We start from the raw sequence: 27,544 nt of genomic DNA, 5'->3' as shown, positions 1-27,544 counted from the left end.
CCACGAGACTGTCCCAGCAAACCCTGCAGTGAGCAGGGCCCTGAAATAAGAAAGTGAAAAGTATCTGGACCTTGGGGTCCTTCCATGATGTCTGGCTGTTAGGGCACCACTCTGGGCATGGTCTTTACCTTCTCTAGCCCTGGAAGCAAGCTCATGACATCTAATTCATATTCCTCAAGCTTCCTTCACGCTCTGCATGACTTTGCCATACTGCACTCTACCTGCCCCGTTATACTCAGATTTTTTTCTTCTGCAGTAGATGTGCCTTTATTTTTACTTAGGTAAATTTTATTTTAAAAGTCATTTTGCTTCGCAGCCAGAAGTGGAAATCTCGCTGTCTCTTGTGAAGAACGGCTACCATGAATGTAAACGGGACACAAAAGCAGTGATGTGTAGTGCTACCCAGGCACTGGGGGCAGAACGCTCTTGCGGGAAAAGGTATATCAGGGAGCAAATGGGCTAACACCAATCTGAGACGTTGTTGGTGTGTTGGTAATAGAATTGGATGAGAAGAAGGGACTGGTGGGTGCTTTTGGGGTCCTGTCTGCACACTGTGTGTCTCTTCTCTGAGGAACTCTAGTGTTACACTAAGATCACAAGCTCTGAGTCCTCAGGTGGGTCTTCCTCTCTTCACTGTATGGTTATAAGTCTCAGTGCCATAGAAACATGGGGAATATGAATTAGATGTCCCGAGCTTGTTCCTCCCCCACCCAGCTGTGTGCCCTTACTTTCACTTCATTACAGCTTTTAGTCCTCACAGCAGCCCTCTGAGCTGAGGACTCTGAGACATAGGAAACTGAGGCACAGTCAGCAAAATGGCATCCTAATATAGGTTAAATCCAAGATACAGACCCAAGCTGAGCCCCTACAAGGAATGACTGAGTTAAGAAACACAGGATGTGTGTTTTAACACTTTTTAATTAAATCATTACCATGTGATCCAGCAATTCTGTATGGTTGTATACTGCAAAAAGAAAGAAAGAAAAAAGAAAAAGACTGAAAGGAGTAATTGGGAGAGATATTTGCACATCCATGTTTATAGCATCATTGTTCACAACCAAGATGAAAACAGCCCAAGTGTTCTTGGGTAAAGGAAGGATAAAGAAACTGTGGTCAAGACATAAGAGGATATTACTGGGTCTTTTACAAAGGATAGAAATTCTGACGTGTGCTAAACATGGGTAAGCCTTGAGGACATTGTGCTAACGGAATAAAGCTAATCACTATCACACAAGTACAGTACGAGTCCACATAGATGGAATTCCTAGAGCAGTAAATTCATAAAAGTAGGAAGGAGAACAGTAATTGCCAGGAGCTGGGCGAGGGAAGAATGGGGCACTGCAACAGGCAGTCAAAATGTACAGTGAATATTTAAAACTTTCTAAAAAGTTATTACAGTAAAAGACACATTGTCTTTATTCCCCCTCAGAATACTTCCTTCCCTTGGAACACACTTATCCCATCATTACTGCCACTTGCTAAAGAAGTCCTGGAAGCCCACTCATATGAATGTCACCATGAGGTATGACAAAAGCACAGTGGGCACTGCTGCTGCGTGCCATCCAGTGCCAAGGCGGGCTGGACACACTGCGCAGGCGTGTCCGCATCCACTCACGTGCGGGGTCTGGCGACGTGTGTCTTGTGGCTCTGCTCCAAAGTCAAAATGACTCCAGATATTGAGGCAGACAGGACTGTACAAGCAAAGATAGTCATGAAAAGTACTTCCAGAGCCACTTCAGAAAGTGGCAGGGACCACAGGATAAGCGGTGCTTGAGGCAAAAGGGAGTCTCCTGAGGGGGATTAGTGACAATGTGTTTTTTACTACAATAATTTTTTTAGAAATTTAAGTATCCACCACAGTTTTCTATCATATCACGTATGCTGAATGAATAGAGACTTTCAGCGTGGCAGGACCAGACCTCTGCAGGCTGGCACCACAGCAGTGGGTGTGCGCTTACCACACCGAACTGAAAACGAAGACAGTAAATTTTATATGTGGTTGTAATTTAATTTTTTTTTTAAGTGTTAGCTGCTCAAATGGGCTGAGTGAGGGAAAGAGGCAGTGAGGGAGAGAGTCACAATGGCCTCTCCAGGGGTCATTTCCCCTTGACCTGTGGGGACAAGCCCTACCAGCCATGCCTTGCAGCGGTGCTGTATCAGCTCACCCCTGGAGACCCTGTGACCCTGCCCCTTCCTACCCTGTCCTCTCTAACTCTAACTGAGTTGAGCGGAGGGCACCATGTTGGGAGCACTCTGGGCATTGCATTGGTTCCTCCCTGGGCACCTTGGAGCTCCTGAGCACCTTGGAGCTCCTGAGCACAGGGTTCAGACCACCCTAAAGCCTCAAGGATAAGGAGGCCCCCCAGGAGCCAGTTTCTGGATGAATTGAGACAGCCACGTGCAGCAAGTGAGGCCAGAGTCTTGCACTGGGGCCTCCAGGGTCTGTACATGGATGAAGCTGTCTGCCTTAATCCATCAGCCCAAAATCATTCACTAAGCTTTCTCCCTTGAACCTGGATCTGTGCCAGGCCCGAGGGGCCAAGACATGTCCTACAAGAGATAAGAGCGTGGCGGTGGCTCAGGGAGCTGACAGCTATCAGGAAGCCAGCCAGCCTCTCCAAGGAGTGCCACCATCTCTGCTGTGCTACTAACTCCATGGCCAGATTAGGATCCTAGATTATCCCAGAATTTTCCAAAAATCTCTAGAAATGTCAGCATCCTCATTTGGTAAAATAATGCATTGGCTCTGGAATCCAACAGAATTGATAAGGCACTCATTAGAAAGAGTAACAGCGGGCCAGGGAGATGGCTCGGTAGAATAAGCTCATCCTTGGCAAGTGCAAGGGTCTGAGTTCAATCCCCGGTTCCATCAAAAAACTCCTTCCTTGGCCAAAATAGCTCAGCTGGAAGAGCGTTAGAGTGAAGAAAGAGTAACACCCCATTACCTAGCACTCTTTGGTCCCAAAGTCCTTCAGGGGAAGTCTGGGGCTCCCATGAACCTGTCTCCTTAGGCTTTGGGATGATATATAATAAAATCACATATACATGGAGCTTAGAGCAAAGCTAGTGCCTAGTAAGCATCAGTGTTGTTAAAAGTCTATGAATCTGCAGCTATCAGGAAGCCAGCCAGCTTCCTGATAGGTAGAGAAATGACTAACCGAGGGCCCCATGGTTGGCTCACAGGATGGCAGGATGGGAACGCAGGTTGCGGCTTCCTATCGTGGGCACTCGCCACCATACTATGCTACCCTCTGGAAGGCAGTCGAGAGCAGGAAGTTCATTCTACGTACTGAGAAATGCTTGCATTTAATAACCAAACCCTGCAATAAAATTTGACAGTAGAAAAAGGCCATCCCTGGCCCAAGCCTGACAAAACCCCTAGAACCCTTGAGTAATGGCTTCTCCCCACTGCAGCGCACATCCCACCCCCTGCAGTGCGACTGTTGCTGAGGTGAAACTCCCCCTCGTGAGGTCACAAATCACCCTGGAAGCCAGAACAGCCAAGCCAGACTGCTCACGCCCTGATGAAGCATCAACAGTCAGAGGGTGGAGCTCCTCAGGGTCCCCATTGTGGGGGCTGGGTCTAGACAGCTCTGACTCCCAGTGTCCTGGAGACTAGCTGCGCTCCAGACCCAGCTTCATTAGCCTACAGCCTCATTTCTGCTCCTTCGCATCACAAGACTCAACCCATCTTCTTGTTTGGAAGCAAGTCAGAAAGTTCCCCCTCACTGCTGCTGCCCCAAGAGGCATTTTCAGTGTATCAATAGAATAGAGGATTTTGTTGGTGGAATAACAATTCCAGTCAAGTGGCTCCTTCCTATTCGTTATTGTTTGTGGTTTGGGGGAGATACTGGGGAGAGAGAGATGCTGGTCGTAAGTGTTCATTCGCAAGCGGCAGGCTCAGCATCTACACAGGGCTGGGAGCCCCTGCAAGCTGTGCTGGCTGGTTAGGTCAAACGTGACCCTGATCGCTGTGGGTAAACAATCAGAAGGAAGTGAGGCAGGTAGTCTTCCTGTGTCCTGTGCGCACTGCATGCCAGGCGCAGCGCACGGCGCTGGACACAAATGCCCTTGTGAGCCAGAGTTGTGATTATCCTAGGTGTGAGTGCAATGTACAGTGAAGGATGACATTTTTAAAATTTTTATTTCAGTAAAGATCCAGGGACACTCCTTTAAAATATTTCCCTTGCTTGAAACACACCAACCCACCATTCCTATCACTTTCTGAATAGTTTGGGAAGTCCTATTTCATGGGTATATTTAGTCACCCTGTGGCGTCACCTAAATGTCTTGAATCAATTCAAAATAGCTACCTTTTGTGATCATTTTTACTTTGGGGGAAAACTTGAAGTTCCAAGAGTCAGATCCAGTGAGTGAGGACACCCCGGGATGTCTTTAAAGCCAGCCTTCCTGGTAGATGGCACTCAGCAGCACCATTCACTGTATTTTTGATAAATACACTCATGAGAGAAGACTTCCAGAACTTCTTCCGTGAGTGCAACAACGAGATGAGTGTGTTTAATGGGAAGGGGAGAATTTTCAAGGGATTAGTGACAATTTGTCTTTTACTGCAACCGTTTTTTGTTTTTTTTTTTAAATTTAAACATTCACTACGGTTTTTCATCATCCCTTTACGTGCCCATTTATAACCTTATACCATGACCAGTCTAGAGGTAACAGTCCACTGGCAGGAGACAATCCTCTAAACCTGTGCACCTGGCTTCTCCCCCAGGTCATGTCCCCACAATGCACCACAACTGTGGCCAGCTCTGACATCATATTTGTCTATCAGTCTCCCTATAGCTCTCAGACATAAATCCCAGCACACCAACTAATGGGGTGCCTGAAACCATTGGCAGTACAAACCCTGTATCCGCGGTCATGCTTCTGTCTGTGGATGCTGCAGTCCACGACAAACCTGGTGTTGTAATCGCGTGTAGCTGTGCACCATCCTCCCACAGACTTTAAAGCCCCTCTACGTAACCTTTCATGCCTAATATGGCAGAAATTCTAAGTAAATTGTGGTTATACTTTCTAGTTTAGAGAATAATGGCCAGAAAAAATGTCTGCACATATTTAATAGAGACATCATTTTTAAAAAAATATTTTTGACTCTGCTTTGTTTTGAATCCACAGCTTCAGAACCCATGGACAGGGAGAGCTGAAGGTTAAAATTTTTCCTATGCCCACATATCTGTGATAGCACACAATTTATAAATTAGCCATAGTGAGAGTTATGTAGTAGAATAAACATTCCAGTTAGGGAATAATAATAAAATAATATATGATAAGCAACAGATAATAAACTATAACAATACTATAATGAACATATCATTTATTTTATTTCTAAAATTTTCTATTTAATATTTTACTATGTTATCTGCGACCTCATTTTACTTCTGGAATTTTCTATTTAATATTTTCATACTGAAGTTGACTATTGGCATCTGAAACCTCAAAAACCAAAACTACAGATAAGAAGGGAGAGCCACGTTGACCCCTACAAAGCACCTTCATCTCCACCATCTCCTTAGAGCCCCGGGATTAGGTAGTCTTTATTTGACCTGCAACGATACTGAAAAATAGAGCTGCACTAAGAGGCTTACGAGGCACAGCCCATTCCTAGAGGCTCTCCCCAGCCCTAGCCCAGCTCTCACACTTGCACAGCAGAATGTACTCACTGTTCCCTCCCGATAAACCTGGCTTTTTAACATGCATCTGAAGTCAGCTTCTCTCGCTGCTTCTCATCGCTCTGATTTTCCCACTTATTTTCTGTTTGGTCCATGAGAATTGGATTCCACTGTTAAATTTGAAGTTCTTTCTCAGCTGGGTGGTGTTAGGGTTTCAGCCTCTCATCGAGTCCCATGTCTGTAAAGCCCTAGGACAGCTCTGAGCACATGGCATTTTTTGCTGTTCTGCATCTCAAAGTCAACCAATATGTTTCTAGGAACAGATCTTTCCTCTTTATGCAATGAGGACTGCACAGTGACAATGACAGGATTCTGCGATCATGGACTCACCCCTTTTTCAATTCAGTTATTTATTAATTGGGAACTTCTGGGTGTCAAACAGTTCCTTTCCATAGTGGCTGGGTCCAAAATGAATAAAATCGTGCACTGACAAAGGCACTTCACAAGTTCTTGGACTTTCTCGGGCTGCTTGCTTTGTCCTTGGCCTCTCTTTCCCGTATCCACTATGCCCTCGACATGTGTCTCCTTTTTCAAGATGTGCTTGCTCCTAGCACTCACGCCTCCTGGCAACAGCTGGACTGCAGGGACTTTCATCCCCTCTTTTATTGTGGCTTCCCATCCCAACTATCTGACCCAGGGATGATTGTGTAAACTGAAGAAGTTGTTCTGCTAGAGTAATTGTGTTTGACTTCCCAGCCTTCTTTCCTGTTCCCCAGAAGAATAACATCCATGTCTCCATCAGTGAATCTTCTCTGCTTTCTATGACCCTAAATAAAAGTTTCACAAGGCTTGTCTACATATGATAGAGACCAGTGCAGAGACCCTATTCCAGCCCTACCTTCTAACTCTCCATTTCAGCAGAAGGCAAGCAGACATAGCAGAGTGGCTTTGGACTTACTGCTGCCTGACTTTTACTTCCACCTCTGTCTTCATTGTGTGACATCTCAACCCTTCTGGGCCTTAAAGGATGGTAACACACTCTTCCCCAGGTCAAATCATGATATATGCAGAGCTCCATCACATTGCTAATGCACAACAGGCCCTGGGGAAACATTAGCACCTCTGGATCAGAACAACCAGTCTTCTGGATACATTCATTCTTGCACTGATTTACTCACTCATTCAACAGCTATGGCCAGAGACATCCATGGCTTCAGGAAAAAGTAAGCTGATCTCCTAAGTTGTGAATGGATGGGAGATATTTGTCATGATAGGCTATTGGGTGTTTTGTTGGATGGGTAGTTGGATGGTTTGCTATGATTGAATGGAAGGGTGGTTACATTTGGCTAAATGGTAGATGGGTGGATGGATGGATGGATGGATGGATGGATGGATGGATGGATGGATGGATATGCATATGGATGGATGAATGCATAGATGGAGGTAATTTTATTAAACTCTTAGTGTTAGCCTCCCATCAAATATAAAAATCTCCTTTGACAACCTATGACAGCCCTTAACTACATGCCTACTTACCTGCTCTAAGTAACTTACAAAGTCTATCAGTATGAATATGATATGTGGGTTGCATTAGTCATTAAGGGTATGATCTTAAAAATAAGGCCTGTGTTGGATCTCAGTTTTACTCAGTGTGACCTTGAACAAATCCCCTGGCTGCTCTAAGCTATGGTCTCCTCATTTGAAAAATGGGATAATAGTGGAGTGATACGAGGATTAATGAGACAATGACTATCAAGGGCAGTGAAGATACTATGACTGCACTGAGCCAGTAGGTACCCTCTGCAATGTTTTTTGATCAAGAAGCAGATGTGTGCCAGATACTGTCCTAACATTACATATGCAATGGTAAACAAGCCTGAAATAGCCCCTCATCTCTTGAGCTTATGCTCTAGTGGAGCATTCAGACAATGAACAGATAAACTATTTCAGATGGTGTTTGATGCTATGCAGCAAATTGAAACAGAGTGAGTGAAAGACGTGGAGGGTGGGGGCAGTTGTTCTTTTTCTGGGCTGTGAACTGGCAATAAGAAGATGCAGCCATGTAAAGATCTGGAGCATGAATAGACCAAATAGCAGGAATGGCCCACAAAAAGGTCCTGAGGCAGGATGAGCTTTGTTCAAGGAAAAGCAAGAAGGCACGTGGCAAGTAAAAGAGTTTGTCTCAGCCCCGTGAGCCTCACCCCGTCCTCTGGCACAGGGAACAAGCCTCATTCCTTTGGCAGCCATCAGCTTTCTGAGGGCCCCTGACCGGCTCCCGGGCCTGGTGAAATGGCCCCCCACCAGGTGAAATGGTCTGCATTCTGTGCTTCCAGTTCACCTCCTGGGATACCTGGAAGAGATGCCCTCACCATAAACCAAGATCCCAGAAGAAAGCTGGTTAGATCCAAAGGAATTCAGGCTTAGGAAAGCCAGGAGATTTTGAGCTGGAATTATAATGCACTAAGGCAGGAAGCTGTTTTTCCCTAAGCCATTGCCCCTGGAGGATTTGCAAAGGAAAGAAGGAGAGGAGTGGCCTTGAGGCTGATTTCAGGATAAAAGATGTATGAAACCAAGTCCTGGTGGATCTGGTGTAAGATCTGGTTTTAAAAGAAGAACAGCATATGATGACCTATGATGGTGGCTGACTCAGGAGCTCAGGGCCAGGTGGTAGGGCTTGGACACTGGCCAGCACTCCACAATGCTTTCTCTGTGTTGGTTTCTCCTTGCAACTCCTCTCCACATAGGAGCAAACCAGCTCTCGGGACCTTCCAGTTTGCAATCCAGCAGAAAAAGAACCTCCCTACATGATAGTTATGACAGCAGTGTGGAATCTCTCATTGTCTAATTTTCATGGTTGAGTCACTCATCCATCTGCAGCCAGGGCCATGCAGAGTTCTGATGGGAAGGCCCAAGCTACAGGACCACCCCGGTTCATCATTGAGTTGATTTTCCTCACCTCTATTGGCTCGTCCCTTGGGGGATGGTCTTGAAGAATATTGAGGACCAAGTTCCAGAGCTGTGCCGTGCAACACTGTGCCTCTAGCTGACAACACTATACTGTACTGTACACTTGCAATGTGCTGAGATGGTAGAGCTCATGTTATCTGTTCTCACCAAAACGTAAAGCCAGTAGCAAACAAATATCATGGGTGCTGTTAGGAGAAGAAGGGAGGATGGACAAAGTGTGTATCTCAGAGTTCCTACCTCAGGGTTACCTACAGCTTCTTCTAGGGTCCAGAGCCTTGGCTCACACAGTTCTTTCCTCCTGACATGTTCCATAGTTTCTTATGTGGCCATTTGTCTCCATCAGCCTGTGTGAGCTCCTTAGGGTAGAAGCTGTGCCACGGGTACCCCAGGGTCCTGCTCCCCTCCATGCTTCTTAGGTTGAGGGTCTGGGATAGGCTTGGCTATGTTGGGTCAAGTTCAGACCCCAGTCAGATTGCTGTGTTCTGGGGAAATATCAGAGAAACACCCCGCCCCCCAGAAAGGACAGCCGAGCCTCAGCCTCACCTCTGTGGTCTTGGCTTCCCCCAGGCAAAGCCAACAAGAATGTCCAGTGGGATGAAGACTCCGTGGAGTACATGCCGGCCAACCCGGTCAGAATCGCCTTTGTCCTGGTGGTCCACGGCCGTGCCTCTCGGCAGCTGCAGCGCATGTTCAAGGCCATCTACCACAAAGACCACTTCTACTATATCCACGTGGACAAGGTGAGGAACCACCTCCTATCGCCCCTGCTGAGCTTTGTCTGCAATCTCTCTGTCCTCTGATCCCTCCAACCCAAGTCCAGGCTAAGGCTGAGTCATAAGGATTTTAAAGTATGTGTTGCTTTTCCAAGATTCCAGCTTCAGCTTTCTCTGTAACATTACTTTTCTTTTTTCCTTTTTATTCTTACTTGACATGTAATAATAATACATCTTTGTGGGAACTCCACATTATATTTTGATGCATATATACGTGGTGTACTGATCAGTTCAAGGTAACTGGAATAACCATTGCCCTAAAAGCTTCCCGCTTCTTTGTGGTGTGATCATTCACAATCCTTTTCCACTCTTTTCTGAAGTAGTTACTTCACTATTGTTGGCCTCACCCACTCTGCAAACTTTATTTTTGCTTTTGAACTGTTTTTTCTTCCTCTTCTCCTCACTTCCTGGTGCCCTCAGCCTGCCTCTGCCCTCCCAGGCTTTGTAGAATTGGTTGTTCCAGGAGCAGGACTTTTTCTATCAAAATCAAGAAGGGCAATATTTTAGGCTTTCCCGGCCATATATTCTGTCACAGCTATGCAGCACTGTCCCTGCAGTGTGAAAGCAGTCACAGAAAACATGTAAACAAGTGCATATGCCTATGTGTCAATAAAACTTTATTAACAACAACTGCAGCCAACTTGCTGACTCCTGTGCTATCCTATTCCATAGTTTTCCTTTGTTCAACTGAAGTTACATGATTATATCTTCAGTAAAGAAGGGAAAGGAGATATTTCAAGAGAAAGACCTGCTCCTAGCAGGACCATGAGACACTGTCAGCTGGAGGGGAAGGGACAGAGAAAGGAAAACTGTCAGTGGCTGATGTTTTCTGGGCTGCTGAATGTCACCCTTTCTCTCCTGGGGAAGCGCTCTAATTACCTGCACCGGCAAGTGCTCCAGTTCGCCAGGCAGTACAGCAATGTCCGCGTCACCCCCTGGAGGATGGCCACCATCTGGGGGGGAGCCAGCCTTCTGTCCACCTACCTACAGAGCATGCGGGACCTCCTGGAGATGACTGACTGGCCCTGGGACTTTTTCATCAACCTCAGTGCCGCAGACTATCCCATCAGGTAAGGTGGCCATCGGCCCCCAGCCTACGTGGTGCCATATCCTGTTTCCAATTACTATCTGTATGATACCTGAGACCCCAGAAGGTACAGGCAGTCAGCTTCCTGTCCAGAGGAAGGAAGTGAACACAGTGGATGTGACCACAATAACGAAGTGATGCTAAGAGGGAGACCTGTGAGACACATGCACTGAAACATTTACAGATAAAATTGTATGATGTCTTGCATTTGCTTAAGAACAACATAGAGGAAGAGGGTAAGAGATTAGAATCCGGCACAAGACTGGCAAGAAACTGATCATAGCTGAGACTGGGGGATGTGCATGTGTGTTGCTGCTTTTGCACACCTTTGAAAACTCTTCTAATGAGAGTTTTGTTTTTTTTAAAGACACTAGTATTTAGCTTTCCTGGGAATGCTCTCCTAAATGTGCATGTGCTACGTGGGGGACAGTCCCCCCTCGCACCCATTTCCTCTGCAGTCCTGTCGATTTCATGGAGAGGAACACCGAGTCCCACCAAAAGCTGCCTCTTTGGTAGGAAGTATAGTTCCTGTGTTTTTCTTTCTTGCAAGATCTTCAGAGGGGTTTTCTTTGCCTATGGTTTCCTTTAAGCAGCAAATTGATATTCCTGCCATCCTGGTTGTACCCATAGGTGCTCATGCCCTCAATGGTGCCCACATAGGCTGTGGCCCCAGAATGTGACAATCTTCCAAAGAAACCAGGAATTTACCATTTGACATGAAATCTCCCAGTTTCAAAATGTGGGCAATCTGTTCATTTGTTAAGATTTGACAAGGGCCACACCAACACACCACTGACCTCAAACAATCCAGAGATGCCCATTTATGATCCTGCTTGGACTCTCACAGCTGAGCACGCTTCTTCTCTCTGTCCCATTGAGTTTAGCACCAAGGTTAGATCTTGTTCTTTCTCTGATAAAAACACACCAGTAGCTTCCATCTTGTCTGGAGTCACAGAAAATTCTAGAACCCTCATGATCTGGCCTCTGATCTTACATAGTGGCTTGCTACCTTGCTCCTTATGTTACTCTGCTGTAGACACTCGGAGTCCTAATACTCTTATTTACTTATTGTGCCATTGTTTGTTTTTCAAGTGGTTTCAGTGTGCCTAGTGCACTGATACATCCTCAAACGCAGGCAAGTGAATAGTGTGTTCAATAAATATCTTCTGAGCAAGCAAATGGATGGATGGGTGGGTGGATGGATGGATGGATGGATGGATGGGTGGGTGGGTGGATGGATGGGTGGGTGGATGGACGGATGGATACATGAGTGATTCTCAAGACCAGTCTGCACACAGTATTATGAAATGTTCTGGAGACAGTGTGTGAGCCCTCCCTGGAGCCTCACTGAGGCAGAGAGTTAACATATCCAAGTCCCAGCTTTCCAAGAGTTTGGGAGTTGAGTCAAGATCCTAATGAAGTGCAGGCATGAAGGAAGATCTCCCTGTAATGTTGGCAGTGGCTTTCTCCTTCATAACATGGTCTTGGAACTTTTCTGCATGCTGGTCATCATTCTGGGAGACACTGGTGCTTTCCAGAGTTTAAGGTGAGGCACAATTTCTGACCACACTGTAAAAGATATATCAATCCCTGGCAAGTGCAAAGGCCTGAGTTCAATCCCCGGTTCTGCAAAAAAAAAAAAAAAAAGGATGTATCAGGCTCCATGGAACCTAAGAAAAATGACAGGCCAAGGAAAGACACCTGTTCATAGGCTGTGAGGGAACAAAGGGAGTTGTTGTTGTTGTTGTTGTTGTTGTTGTTGTTGTTTTACAAACACTGCTGTTGGATTTTTACTTACCTTGACTTTTTATTTACTCAGCAAATATTTATTGAACAACTACCATGCTATGCAATATTTGGGCATTTAACAAACAAAAGCAGCTTGTACTTCCTTCCTATCTTACAGAGCGCACATCCTAGTTGGGAAGACAGCAGTAGATAATTGAGCAAGGGTGACACAAGGCAAGATGGTCAAGGACTAGAAAAAAAGGATATGTAAATGGGGAGGGACTGGAGGGACATAAGCAGATCAGAAGGCCTTGGAATATCCAACCTTGAGTTGAGACCTGCAGAGAGAAGAAATTGATTGGCAGGAAAACATGAAAGAGGTTATTCTTTAACAGGACTTCCCAGCCATGGCTCTTTTGATGCCTGGAGCTGGGTAATTCATTGCTTGGAGCTGTCTTGCAGGGTGTTCAGCAGCATCCCTGGCTGCTGCCTGCTAAATGCCAACAGCACACCCTACCTATGGGTATCTCCAAACACTGCCAAATCTCCCCATAGTGCCAAGGTACCTCTAGTTGAAAGCCATCTCTTCTGATAGAAGGAACAGTGTGGGTCTAAGATGGGTGAGGAACAAACTTGTTACATTTGAGATTTTTGTAAAGGGTAGATTATAATGAAAGAATGAGGTGAAGTGTAATGGGTAGATTATAATGAAAGAATGAGGCCTGTTTAGATGGCCACCTTATGGTGGAGGGAGCCAGAACATCTTCAGTCTTCCACAAAAGGACTGAGATCAGAAGTGCCCTCTGGAATGCTGCATACAGCAGCTAATATGGTTGGAACTTCCTTCAACTTTACAGCAAACCTACTCTACAGCTGGATAAATTGAAGCCCAAGGCCACGTGATATGTGCACGGCAGAACAAACATTAGATCAGTTTTTTCTGGTCCCGTAGTTGTTATTCTTTCTGCTTGAAATTTACCTCTTAGGAAACCAGCAGTCTCAACTGCCTTCCAAATGCAGAAGGATATAGCTCAGACTCTTGGGATTGTGAGCTCAGAGTGGTTAGACCACCTTACAGCAGAGAGTATCAAGGGAGGGTCCTTGGAGGCTACCTCTTGGGTCTGAGTCTGAGCGGCTCTGGCTGTGGTTCTCATGCTCTTGCTTCTCCAGGCTCCACGGAAGCCTCAGAGGTTATGTCTGCCTGCGTCAGATGGTGGCACTTGGCCAAAATTATAAAGCCAGCAGGAGTGTGCACTGCTGCCCCCTAGAGGTGCTGTGTTGTGCTGCTTACAAGTTGAAGCCGTAAGGTAGCCGCTTAAACCAGGGTCCAGTTTGGAGGAACACCCAAGAAGGTAAACACTCAGACTCCTACCAGACTGCTTCAGATTCAAATTTGAGTTCTGCTACATAACAGACAGTGAGACCATTGGCAATCCTGAGGTAGGACAGTGGACCACAAGGGCACTTGGAAGGTGCTCCAGAACTGCCAGCTGTTTACTATGGTCAAGGCTGCATCTGGTATCTACTCAAAGGTCCTTGAAATTCTTTTAATTCAGGTGGCCACCTCGTTCTGGGGTTCACAAAAGAAAACTATGGTGTTTATAATTCTTTCGGCTCTCTCACTCCAGGTGGCCCGATGGCGGTGGGTCTAGCCTGCCCTTCCTCTCCCTCTCCCTGCTGTCACTGTCATGGTGCACACCCTCCCCACATGATGCCTCTTCTGCCCATTCTGTTCTGGCAGCCTCATGGCCAGAGGCATTTTCTGCGTCAAGCACTGCTGGTTCCTCTTGCTGTTGTTTTCATGAAGTCGCCCCCAAAACATATGAATTTTGCAGATGAATGGTTTTATCCTGGGCAACTCTGATAGGTTTTCACTTCCCATCTGCTGTTCCATCTGTAGCTTCCAAAATCACTTCTTCTCCCTTCTCAGGAAGGATGAGCAAACTCAGGACCCTTCTCACTGGGGCGGGAGTGCCCAAGTCAGAAAAAGAAGCCCTGAAAACTTGGGGCACCTCTTAAGGTTCAGCCAGCCCAGACTGTTTTGTGATTTGATACTGCCCTGTGTCCCTGGCCCCACTCTAACTTGGGTCTAGGCGCTCCCAATCTTAGGTAGTAAAGACTCATTAGTTGCTCTCTCTCTAGCTTTGTTTGGGCCTGAGACACAGAGTTGGCTCTGCCAACTCACCAACTGTAAATCTGCAAAAGGGGGTTCAATTTTCTGTATCTCAATTTTTCCACCTTACAATGAACACAGCATTCATGCCTATTTCGAGGTGCTCTTAGGAAAGGTCAAGGGTACAACACAGAGCCTGGTGCATAGCAAGTGAAGGCTGTTACTGTAGCAGTGCGGCCCATGGGCGTTACGGGGGAGCCTCACCGCCCTACGGTTTGTTCTCTCATTTCCCCTTCATAGAGTTACAAGAGTAGTGTGTATTTCTTAAACTCACATCTCTTTCCAAAGTGAGGAAAACAGCATTTAGCTGTGAAGACTGAACGCTTCATGAAAAGCAACAGAAACTCTTCTAGACATGAGACTGTCCATAGATTCAGAGTGTGTGAACAAGGTTCCCACCCTTCCTGCTGTGCTGTTGACTGACTCCTGCCCACGTAGGTTCTGCTTGGAGCTGGTTATGTGCCTGGCACATGGATAGAGGCTGCTGTTTTTAAAAATTCCAGCTCTGAGTTCATCAAAAGACACAATGGTTTTATTGAACACGTTCTACTTACTCAGGCAAGGAACTGTGCCCAGCATGCTTTGGAGTGGCCCCAGGAAGAGATGAAGCAGAAAGCAGTCAGCCCTGTTGCTGGGTTTGGACAGTCCTAATGCCTGTCCTTGACTAGACCCAATGTCCTGGGACTGAAAGAAGAGGGCTAGTATGCCTGTGGCCACACGTAGGTCTCACATCTGGTGGGTTGAGTGCTCTTACACTGTGTTTGGGGCGGGAGGGTGCAGAAGTGATCGAGCAGGGGAATTGGTGTTGGAATCTTTAAGCTAAACCCGTAGTCTAGCACATCTGCCTCTTGGAAATCCATGGCCAGGATCTAGTCCGGTGCAGCACCATATGCATATGTAAACCACATTAACTGTGGACTCAGACATCTGCTTTGAGATTCGGCCAGAGCTAGGCCTGAGAACTCATAGCCTAAAAGGTCAATTTATCTTGGTGACCCAGCAAGAAACAGCAGCTAGTTGGACAAGGAGCCAGTAGCCAAGCTTCTCTACAGTCTCCCCAAAACAATTATGCATGGGGGACCCATGGTGCACGGTTACCACCCAGGCCCTACAAGCATTTGCTGTAGACCTGCTGTGTGCCCGGCTCTCAGCTAGGGTCTTTACACCTATTTTGTCTTCATCCTCATCCCCCACATCCCAACTTCTGTGTAAGTTTTGAAAAAATAGCATCAATCCACTTTCACTTTGTAGGGAAGCCAAATCCTTGATTACTCTCACACAGAGCCTGGGAACCACAGTCTTGCATTTAGTGTGGCCGCACAATGTCTGTCACTGCCATGTCCTCTTTTACAGCCCTGCAGTCTGTTTGCTAGGTTTTGCATGGTCCAAAACTATTCCTGTTATCAAAGCAAATGGGCATGGAGCACTTCACCCTGCCCTGGCGCCTCACCAAGGGCTTGACATGGTCCTGACAGCAACCCTAGGAAATATGTACTCTTGGTGTCTACATTTTTCAAATGAAGGAACTGAGTCACAAGGATTTAGGAAATTTGTACTCAAGGACAGAGCCAATAAGTGGCAGAACCTAGATCTTTCTTTAACAAAACATTCAGAGAAAATTTACACAAATTTTTTAAAAAATTAAGATAAAATTTTTAAAACTTAAGATAAAGTTTGCATAAAATCAACCATTTGGAAGTGTTCGATTTGATGCCATTTGGCACACTTGGAATGCTGTACAGCAAACCCCTCTGTCTAATCCCCAGAACATTTTACTGTTTCCCCAAAGGCCCCTCCTCACTGAGCACTCACTCCATCCTCATTCCCCAGGCCCTGAGCTGCTAATCCATATTCTGCATCTCTGGGTTTGCGTGTTCTGGATAGTTCCTGAGTGGCAGGAGTACAGGCTCTTCGGTGGTCAGCTTCTTTCACTGAGCATAGTTTTTTCAGTATTGGAGATGGAGCACAGGAGTTTTGCATGGAGCTACATTCTAAACTCTTCTTTTGTTTATTTTGAGACAGGTTCTTGCTAAGTTGCCTGGGCTGGGTTTGAATTAAGGCAGTCTTTCTGCCTTAGCCTCCTGGGGTTCTGGGATTCCAGGTGTGTGCCACTCATGCCTGCCTTGCATAGTATTTTTGAGTTTCATCCAACTTAACAGCAAGTAGCAGACTCATCCCTGCATGTAGCTAGTATCCCACTGAGTGGGCCCACCACAGCTGGTTTATCCATTTACCAGTTGATAGAACTGGGCTTCCTTAGAGGTCTCTAACACCCCTGTGTCCTGGCCAGCTGGAGATAACCCTTTACACCCACAGGTGAGCTCAGGAGATGGAGCTCTTTGTGCCTTCACTCAATCACTCAACACATATTTACTAAGTACCTACCATGTGCCTGACCCTGCAGGAGGCACCAAGTAGGAACCATGGGGAAAAGTGTAGTCAGTCCAGTCCTCATCGTGGTGGTCAGCACCAGACTATCTATCCAGGCTCACATCCTAACTTCTCTGTCTGCCAATTGTTAGAACTTGAACTTGCATGAATCATTTATAAGGTCTCTGTGCCTCAGTTTGCTCCTCTGTAAAATGAGAATGGTAATAACAGCAGTACACTGTGTGGTTGCCTAGAGAAGTGAGGGTAAACCTTTTGGAACTTTCAATGATAACAAGCAGCTGGCTGAGGCATTCATATCATCTGCCCACCACCACTGGCCTGGAGGGTTCCATGAATTACTGTATCGCAAGCATTTTGCACATAGGAAGAGCTGTCTATGTGATAGCCATTTTACTAATAGTGGGACCAAGTGTAACCAACATGCCCACAAGGACACAGGGGTTCTGAAGGAGGGATGGGCTTGCTGTGAGCAACTAGCAAATCAGTCTTTCCTGGGTGGGGAGGTATAGGCAGCCCTCCCAAGGAGCACCGAGACACACACGATGGGAGGGGGCTCGCAGCAGACGTGTGAGGGTCCTCGGAAAGTGTTCCAGGAGGAAGGTTAGGGGGCAAAGGCCTGGAGGAAGGGCCTAGATGTGTTTGAGGAGCCATGAAAAAGTTTCTGTGATCAGAGCAAGGGGCTGCATTCCAACAGGTGAGGCCGGCGAGCCCACCCATGTGGGAGTCTGGATCGCCCACTGGCAGTCAACTTTTGGTGCTAGGGATTGAGGCCTTGGCCTTCACGTTTAGCTACAGCCCCAGTTCTTTTGTGGTTTTTTATTTTCTTTTTTTTTTTGAGAGGCCTCACTAAATTGTTGAGTTACCCAGGCTAGGCTCAAACTCATGACCCTCCTGCCTCAGCCTCCCAGAGTGCTGGAGTATTCCTGGCTTTTGTCACAATACTGAGAGAGAGTTTTAGTAGCTGAGAGGATCTAAATGGGAGGAGGAGATTGGCTAGGAGGCAGCAGCTTCTGCTGCGCCCCAATGAGAGCCCACAAGCCTCTCCAAGCCTCCCGGCAGCCTTGATGAGCTTGTGGAATCCAAGCAGCCATTTAGCCTCAGAGTCACACGGAGCCGGGCAGCTGCCTTCTGTTTGGGGACCGGCCCCCACCCTGCACCGACAGCCTCGGCCAGTAGGCTCACAGAGCAGCAAGAGTGGAGCAGAGAACAAGAGTCCTGGGATTGCCAGAACAGAGGCAGGGATTGCAGCGTGGGGCAAGTGCACCGAGGAGCGCGGGACAAGGCCCCTCTTAGTTTCCTGTCTTTCATTTTATAATGTTAGTAAAGCATACATAACATACAATTTATCATTTTCACCGTTCTTGAGGGTATAGTTTAGTGCCTTAAGGAAATCCACACTGCTGTGCGACCAACAACATTGTGCATCTCCAGCCCCCTGTGTGTCCTGCAAAACAGACTGTACTTACTGGACAGCATCTCCCGGCCCTCGGCCCTGGAGGCACTTAGTCTCTCTCTCTCTACGAAGCTGTGATGCTACTCACTTCCCGTAAGTGGGTCATTCAGCACTTGCATTTGTGGCTGGTTTGTTTTACTCAGCTTTTCTTCCAGGTTCATCCATGCCATAGTGTGCATCAGAATCTCCTTCCTTTTTAAAGCCGAATATTCTTCATGTGAAGGTAGCACATCATGTGTATCTGTTCTTCCATCCCTGAGTACTGGGGTGGCTTCCACCTTCAGGCTGCGGTAAGCGACGTCATGAACATGGACCATGAATGCGCACATTTCTCTTCATCTTGTTCCTCATTCCTTGAGACTTGCACCCAGAAGTGGAATTCCTGAATTGTGTGGTAATTCTCCTTCTGTTTTTTCAAGAACTGTCGGATTCCACAGCACCTGTGCTATTGCATACTCCCACTCACAGTCCACAGGATTGATTTCTCCGCATCTTTGCCAACACTTATTTATTGGTTCTGCAATTGTTTGTTTGCTTCCTTAAAACAGCCATCCTAAAGGGTATGGGATGCATCTTGCTCTTGTTACAAGAGCATAAACTTTTTGAGACAAGGGATCCAAGAAGACTTGAAGGCTTCAGACACCTATGTGCACACAGTAGCCTGTGAGGTCAGCTATAGGGAGTCGTCTCTGCAAAAATCTCGCAGAGGATCCCTCCAAGTCTTCTTCTTGACCCACAAGTGTCCCCTTCCTTGTTTCTGCATTTCTCTGAACAGCACCAATTCTATCCTGCTCACCAGAAGCTAGAACCCTTAAGCCAGGCGTGGTGATACACACCTGTAATCCCAGCACTTGGGATGCTGAGGCAGGAGGACCATTGCAAGTTCAGGACCAGCCTGGGCTACAAAGCAAGCTCAAGGCCAGCCTGAACTGCATAGTGAGACCCTGTCTGAAAAAGATTAAAAAGAAAAACAAAAGCTGGAAGCCTGTGTAGTCACCATCTTACTGCTCCATGCAGGCCCCAAGTGCATCTTCCAAGTGCATCACCACCTCTGATGCCCTCCGTCCCCTCCCAGGTCCAACTCTCTTGGCCTGAGACTTGGGCCATGAGCACAGCACCTACCTGGACCTTCATAGGCCCGGACTCTGATAACAGCACTTGGAAGGCTGACACAGGAGGATCACCACAAGTTAGAAGCCAGTCTGGACTACAAATTGAGTTCAAAACTAGCCTGAACCACATTGGGAAATCCTATCTCAAAAAGAAAAAAAAAAAAAAGAGAGACAAAGGAAACACTATGTATTAGCCTCAGTATTTCATGGGAGTTCTACTTGGGGACCCAGTCGTCAGATCACTGAGTGTGACTGTCTGTGCTGTCTCGGCATGCAAACTTCTTTGGTCTTTGATGGTTGGAGGTGCTCATCCTCTTGCCTGAGAACTCGAGTTCCCTGAGGTGAAGCCGTCCAATGAAAGCTCCACCCAAATACTGTGTACCTGTGTACCTGAAGGGCTATACCTGCTCTGCCAGTTGCTTGCAAGGTTAGCAGCTGGCAACTGAACTGCTAATAGTTCTGATTGCATTTAGTAACAAAATAAACATCTCCTCAGCCCTGCTGTGTTTCAGACTGACAGAGCCCACTCCTGCTTTTTCAGAAATGCAGTTTGTCTTCCTCTGGCCAGCTGTTCTGAGTCTCCAGAGCTATACTTTTGGTCAGACAGACAGCTCTGTAGGGTTTCTTAAGGTCAAGGCTGACCCCAACATGCACTGGATGAGCAGAGGGAGGATGGAGATCTGGGGCTCTCTTGAGACTCCGGTAGAAGTCACCCAGGTCCTCAAGAAGCTGGAGGGATAGGACTGTTTTAGGATGGAGATTTCTGGAAAGCTATGGAGAGTTCAAAACTGGTATGAAAGGCTGCAGAACAGAAGATAAGAATTGATCTGGCTATTTTACCCAAAGGATACTGCCATTTGGCTTTATTACATTATACGTCACCTCTATATTGTTTGTTTGCTTTTCTGTTTTGTTTCTTTCTGTTCATATTCTTTCACTACTGAAAAAAAGAGTATTCAAAATCATAGTGAAAATAACTTGGTAATTCCACCTGGAATCATATATCCATTTTTTGATCAGCAGAGAGTACAGCATTTTATTCATTAACTCATTTATCTCCTAAATAAAGTCTTAGCGAGGTCCTATTGGAAGCCAGACCATAGTTTAGATCACAGGTCCCCAACCCACAAGCCATGCACCAGTCCTGACCCATGACCTGCTAGGACCTGGGACACAGCAAGAGACGAGTGACCAGCCAGCAAGCAAGCTGCATCGGTGTTTACAGCTGTGCCCCGTGACTCGCATCACCACCTGAACTCCCCCAGCTGCTGGTCAGCAGCAGCATTAGGTTCTCACAGGAGTGAAATACTCTGTGACTGGCACGCATGGAACATCTAGGTAGTTGGATCCTTATGAGACTGTAATCCCAAAACCATCCTTCACCCCACCCTACCCATGAAAAAACTGTCTTCTATGGGACTGGTCTCTCGTGCCAAAAAGGTTGCTAGTCCAGACCAGTGCTGTTCAACAAAATTTGCTCAAGTGGTGACCGTACAATCGTGGTGTCCAGTGCAGTAACCACCAGCCGCAGGTGGTCACACAGAGCTTGACGTGTGCCTTGTGGGACTGAGGAACTAAACTTTAAGTTTTACTTTTTTTTTTTTGAATTTAAATTTTAAAACTTTCTTGCTGATTTTTTCCCTTAAAATTATGTTCGTGAAGTACATCTATTTACCAAAAAATATCTTTCTTTTGTGTAAGAAGACCAGAGGGTAAATAAAGAGCGAAATGGAAGATAGGTTTTGGGAGGTAAAAAGAAAACATGCAAAGAGGAGGGTGAACAAGGAAGGGAGGAAGTGAACAGGAACTTTTAAAGGAAAGAAAAAAACAAAGGTTTAAATTGGGGAGGAGAAGCAAGCTTGAAAGGAGGGGATGTGAGGATTGAAGTAAAAGGAACTAAGACATGAGACACCAGCACAGATTCCTTATGATGTGTGCCAAACACATACCAATAAAAATTAACTTCAAAAAACTTCCTTGCCCTCTCTAACCTTACATTTCTGTTGTGGAATAAGAATGCTTCCACTTGTGAGAATTACTCTTCTTTCAGCAAAAGAAGGGAGAGCTGATGCCACACAGGTCAGCAGCAAATCTTCTGCCAGGGGCCTCCACCTTCCCGGGTTTTACATTACTGAATTGAAAGCAACTTCCCCTGATTCCTCCCTCCCCAGATCTCATGGTTCTCCTGCTTCTCCGCAGCTGCTGTCTCTACATCCACAGATGGGACGTTTCCAACCCCGGTGGTGCGGTGCGTGTTTGCCTCCTGGCAAAGCACAGCCTTCTTTTTTGTGACTCTTCCACCGATGGCCAAGGGTAGGGGTGGTGTGCGTGCTGAGGGCTCCAGGTACATCCTGGACCTGGGCACTGGGTGGTGCAGGACTTGGGTGACCCACAGTTCACAGCCTGTTTTTTTTCCCCTACTGCTCTCTCATGGCCAACTACATGTGAAAAACATTTTCAAGTGCAATCTAGAGAGACAGCAAGTCTTAAAAGGTCAAGTGTAATAAAGGAGTACTCTTTCTTTTATTGATGGTGGCAGATATTTGAGTGATACAGGGCCTAAGGGGTAGGATTGAGGAAGTGAGGGTGAACCTTTTAGAGACGGAGTGTCTAAACTGCAACCCAAAACACATTTTCTTATCACAAATCCCCAACACAACAGTTAAACCTGAATACTGAGGTTTCAGTTTAAACAAAACAACTTGTACACTTGGCTTGTGTGTGGACAGAGAGAGCTATACTTGCCTGCTGTGGTGCATGTGGCCACAGTTCATCACCATTGAGCTGTTGCCTGATCATTTAGTGTAAAACTGGAAACTCCAGATTTTTAAATTATTACTGTTATTTTTGTACTTTCTCTCCCTCATTGCACTCCTGCATCACTGCCTGGAGTGTCCAGTGGCTTGTAGTGGCTTTCCCAAGTAGGTGCTTGGAGAGATCCTGTAGGAGCTTCCATTTCTTCAGCACTCACTGGGCACAAAACCCTGGGTCCACTGTTTCCCATGCATTATGCAATGTCTTCTTTGCAACAGCTCAAAAGGTAAATGCTGCCATTGCATTATCCAATTTTACAGATAAAGAAACTGAGGCTGAAGGTAACTAAAGTATTTGCCCAGTGTATCATAATTGGTGGCAATCAAAGCTGGGATTGAAACCCATGCTTCCTTCATCACTGAGGGGAGCAAGACCCAAGTTTTTCCTAGCAGGCTGGTTCACCCACTTGGCAGATCTGGGTCAGTCCTCAGGCCCCTTGCTCCTACCTCAAGTCCATCATTCCTTCATCTGCATGGGAGACTAGGATTCAGGGGAGCCTGGAATCCTGTTCCCCTCCTTGCAGCCCGCTGCTAGGCCCCATGGCTTCTGCTCAGTCCCCTCAGTGTCCTTGGGAGTTGGTGCACAGCAGGTGCAGGAGGCCTTCCCAAGGTCACACAGCTGGTCAGTGGCCACACCAGGATCTGAACACAAGCCACTTAGATCCCTTGGGCCTGGCTGAGCAGCATGCTGTATAAACAGCTGACCTCTGGGGGAAAGCCAGTCAGTCACACAGACTGCGGAGCCCAGAATGTGGCCACCGTAACAGTGCGGGCCTGTGTCCAGATGGGCACATTCCCTCCCTGGCTGATGGAAGGTGAGGACTGTGCTTGCTGCACACATAGCCTAGGAGCCAGCTGTCCTGCATTTGCTGCAGCAGGGCTCTTTCTCATTTTGCTGTAATCCTGCTCTCTCAGAATCTCCACTCTCTAGGCCCCTCCCCTAACTGGTGGTGCCTGATGGAATTTCCATCCATTTAAATATTAGCCAAACACAAACACAATTAGGAAGGAATGGCTGCTGTTCCCCAAATATGCAAATCTGCTCCAAACAAAGCCAAAACAATGTAGCCATTTTCTGCACCATCGACTCATTCCAGGAGGCAGAGAAGCAGCACCACAGCACAGCTGACCTGGATTAGAAACCTTACCACAGGTGCACTGCACCTCCCCGAAGTTCAGGCTGGAGCCCTGCTTCTGTGTGTGGACAGAGGGCCTGGAAGCAAGCCACTCGGAGCAGTGTGGCACAGCCAGTGGGGCCCCGCTCCTGTAATGCTGTCCTGAGAAACGCCAGGGAGCTCTCTGCCATGCAGGGCACAGCAAGAAGGCGCCACTGCAAGCCAGGTGGAAGCCTTGCAGAAGGAGTCAAATCTCTGCTTCTTGAGGTTGGCTTTTGAGCCTCCAGAACCACAAGCAGAGAAATGCCTGCTGTTTAAGGCACCCAGTGCAAGGACCTCATCGTGGCTGCCTGGGCTGCCTGATGCATCTGGGTTTCCCTCCCTCTCTCGTTGAAGTGAAGCTGACCTTTGTGCACCTAGCAGTCTCCCCTGTAGAAGAAGTATGAAAATGTGAGCTGTCAAGGAGCCACATGAGAAAGCCGAGTAGGCATGCCAGCACTTCTTTATTCCTCACTCACAGGCACGGAGCCCACTTAGCAAGGTGGCCCTCTGTCCTTGCACCTATGCTCAAGCTGTTCGTGCCGGCAAGTGCGAGAGGAGATGGCCGAGCACATCATCTGACCCTTGCAGGAAAGGAAGAGGCAGTAAAGAAAATGTGCCGGCCGTAGCCTTGCAGGGTTAGGCATAATCCAAGCCTGAAAGAGTGGAATCCAGTGGGGCCACCATTGCTGTTTTCCAGTTGTTTGACAGCATAGCATGGGAACCATCTAGGCTCTGAGTAACCATGCTGTCATCCCCTGCCCCCCGGGGCTGATCTCAGGAAGCAGATGGAATGAACAGGGAAGTCAGCTGGCCTGGCCTCCCACCCTGCTCTAGGAGATGGGGCCTGATGCAGGTTTTGTGTACAAAGTAATGGTTCTTTCTTGAGGGAGATGATAACATTTCTAGACGTATGCTGTATAAACGGCTGGCTTTTGGCCCTGTGGGTGGTTACTTGCCTGTGCTCTCCATTCCTCCCTCTCATACCTTACACCTCCTTTCTTTGTGTGATGGGGCAAGACTTGGAAGAAATCCTGTGCAAATGGGGAAGGTGCATGCCTTGGGATCAGACCCCTCTCTGCCACCACTGAGCCCCCAAAGCCCTTCTCTTCTTCATGCCACTGAAGGGAGACCACAGCAGTAGGCAAATGACCATGTCCCTCCTCAGCCATGTCTCCACTTCCTCTTGAATCCATGCAGCTACAGTGTCCCTGAGACTTTGAGTGGCAGCTTCCTCAACGTCCCTGCCCACTGACTTCCTCACCAACCTCACCAACCCTCTCCCTATTTCCAGATCCAAATGATCTTCCTCTAACCACCCTGGTGGCCCTACGATGGGTTAGAAAGTGACTCCAACATCTAGCTGGGTCATGCCTGGGCATGGGCAGAGGAGAAGCCAAGACAGCAAGCAAAGCCCCTTCTCTCTTCACACCCACCCCCTGCTTCCTTCCATTCCTGGCCATGGTAGGGAAACAGCCGTTCCCTGTCCAGAGTGAGTGGCTGGAACCTGGATTCTGACCTCAGCCCCTTGATCATAACTGCTGTTCATTGAGAAGCGTAGAGTGGGCAAGAGGAGGCCAGGGCAATGCCTGCCACTTGTCCCAGAGTGGGTGGCAAAGTCCAATGCCACACTCCTGCTTTGTTCCCTCTCTGGAAAAGAATGGAAATTGTGCCCCAAGAGCTGCCGCCTGCCTCCTGTGCCCTTGCTCCTTCAGAGAAGAATTCTCCTTGGTATAATTCAATTGTGCTCATCAGTCAGCATTACTTGGCAAACCAAGCCAGGGGCACAAACATTGCCACCCCTTTCTTGATGTAATTGTGCTCTTTGGGATGCTAGAATCTGGTTTAAGGCCAAGCAGTTTTTGATTACAGAGTCAATCTTTGTTTAAAAGTTTGCCACCCTGGGGAAGTTTCTAGCAAGTTACTTTAAACAATGTATTCTCTGGACACCTAAAGCTAAATAGTACCATTAATCCAGACTGCTTTGCTGGGATACAGTGGAACCGTCCTGCAACCGCAGCAGTGTCCGGATGGCCCTCATTGAGAATGACCCCTGCAAGGCCAGGGAGTGTGGCTGTGTCCTGGCTTGAGCGCTCATGAGTCAGTGCCCTCTTTGAGTGTTGCCACCACTGATCTTCCATCCCTGAGCTTGTTCAGGATCCTAAGCACTGAGCTTGTACAGGATCCTAAGCACTGAGCTTGTACAGGATCCTAAGCACTTTCCAAGGTCTTATTTAATCTCTTGTCCTCTGGAGGAATGAGATCTTAGTCATCCCTATTTGTAGAGAAGGACATCAGAACACACTCACCTTCTGAGAGCTGGAACTCAGATTTCAACTCACCAAAGCCCTTAATAGTAAGCCAGGGATCCCTAAGTATGGTTCATGGGCAATGAGTGTGCAAGATCGCTTAAAAGGACATGCAGGTCAGTTTTTGAAAATGTCAGTGTTCATCTGTGCTACATTAATATATCTAAATCTAGCTTTCTGAAGTTGAAGTTTTCTTTTAAAATAAATAAATAAATAAAATTTTAACAAAAAAAATTTTAACAAAATAATAATTTGCATCCTTAATCCTTCAGATATTTATAGAGTGTCTGCTATGGGCCAGCCACTTTGCTGGGTGCTGCAATAAAGAAAGATTAGTTCTTTTCTGTCATCCCCAAGTTTGTGAGGGAAAGGGACAGTAGCCAAGTAGCCAGATGATATATTTGGTAGAAATTTTCCAAGGAGATCTACGACATGGAAAGAGAAAAAGGTGGGTGAGGAAGATGTGTTGATAAGTTGAATGTGCAGGAAGTTGTGGGTGAAGAATAGGAGTAACTAGAAAAGAGAGAAACATTATACTGGAGGAGAACTTAGCAAGCTTTTTAATACCAAGACAGCTAAATGGACATGGTGGCACATGCCAGTAATCTAAGCACTCTGGGCAGCTGACACAAATTCAAGCCCATCCTTGGCAACTTAGCTACTTAGTGAGACCCCGTCTCAATAAAAATGATCTGGTTCTGCAAAGACCCTGGTTCAGTCCCCAGTGCCACTACATAAACAAACAAACAACTGGCAAATAGTTTAGGTTTCATGGGCCACTTGATTTCTGTATGGATGGTGAAACTCTACCAGTGCAACACCAGGGCAGTCATGTGACAATAGTGAGTAGGCAGGGCTCACTATAAATGAGTCATTAATAAAGTGTCATTTACAGAATCAGGCTACTGTTTGCAAACCCCTTCTCTATGGTGTTCCATCAGCTTTCTCACATTTCAGGTAATAGCCTTGTCCTGAACACAAATATCTCACCCCTTGCATATTCAGCCTCTGACCCACCCATTCGCCCTCCAAGGCATGGCCTTTGCTTCAGCATCCCATGAGAATGCTGCTCTGAGGGCAGATACCAGTTTGTAATACTCTCAGGGCTTCAGATTTTCAGGACTATGGACAGAGACTCAGTGGTGAGATTCCCTAGACTGGTCTCCCTTCCCTGACATTGACCTGGACTTCCCCCCACCTTGGTAGCTGAACCCAACATAAAACATCAAGCTCTGTGTATTTCCCCGCCCCCTACCCCACCCTGCCTGGTGTTCCAGTCCTGAGCTTGAGCTAAGAAGCAGTCATAAAATATAGTTCTTCCACCAGGGCCAGCCAAGAGGCTGTCTGCTCATGACAGCGTCCATGACTTCAGTCCTGTCCAGCCCCCGGTATATGTGTCAGTCAGAGCATGCTGTGATCTCTTACCACTCTCCAGGTTTCTCTGCACAAGCCTGTCAGATATACCTGGGGCTCATTAGCACTGAAATTTACCCTGTATCACTTTCCTCCATTTGAATCAAAAAGGTTAATGACACTAGATTCCAAGACTACTTAATTTCAGCTCTTCACACTTCTGTTCATTCTGAAAGCATCCTTCCTTGTCTGGCTAGCTAAGATACTGGCTATTGCCTAACGCCAGCTTCTTAGCAAACATTTCCCAGAGAGACCAGACACATGTCCCTGTTGCCCTTTTTGCAAATCTAGTTGGTTTCCTTTCATCTTTCTTCCACTTAGTTGTGGGCTTTCCTCCTCTCTAAAATGCCACTATGGAGAGAGAGGTATTTCACCAAAATAATGATCAGGAAGTGTATTTTAATGAAATATCAATTTTAGGACTCATTACTGACCCACTCACTCATCCACTCATTCATTCTTTCATGTAGTCCAGTCCATCAACACAAGCTTATTAGAAGCTTACAGCTACCAGATGTGTGCTAGGTCTGAGGCTATAGCT

At 46.9% G+C, this 27,544-nt stretch overlaps 1 protein-coding gene across 1 annotated transcript in view; it reads left to right on the top strand.

The window, feature by feature from the left end:
* Xylt1 (xylosyltransferase 1) overlaps positions 1–27,544 on the top strand; it is a 297,092-nt gene that overhangs the window by 215,333 nt on the left and 54,215 nt on the right. Inside the window, exons 4-5 of the mRNA XM_023704682.1 lie at positions 9,165–9,337; positions 10,238–10,440. Coding sequence (XP_023560450.1) covers positions 9,165–9,337; positions 10,238–10,440 — 376 coding nt within the window. The remainder of the gene's footprint in view (positions 1–9,164; positions 9,338–10,237; positions 10,441–27,544) is intronic.

The sequence above is a fragment of the Octodon degus genome, unplaced genomic scaffold (assembly GCF_000260255.1).
Source record: "Octodon degus isolate 3935 unplaced genomic scaffold, OctDeg1.0 scaffold00200, whole genome shotgun sequence".
In the NCBI taxonomy this organism is placed as follows: Eukaryota; Metazoa; Chordata; class Mammalia; order Rodentia; family Octodontidae; genus Octodon; species Octodon degus.
The sequence above is the reverse complement of the archived record's forward strand: the minus strand, read 5'-3'. Positions and strand labels throughout refer to the sequence as shown.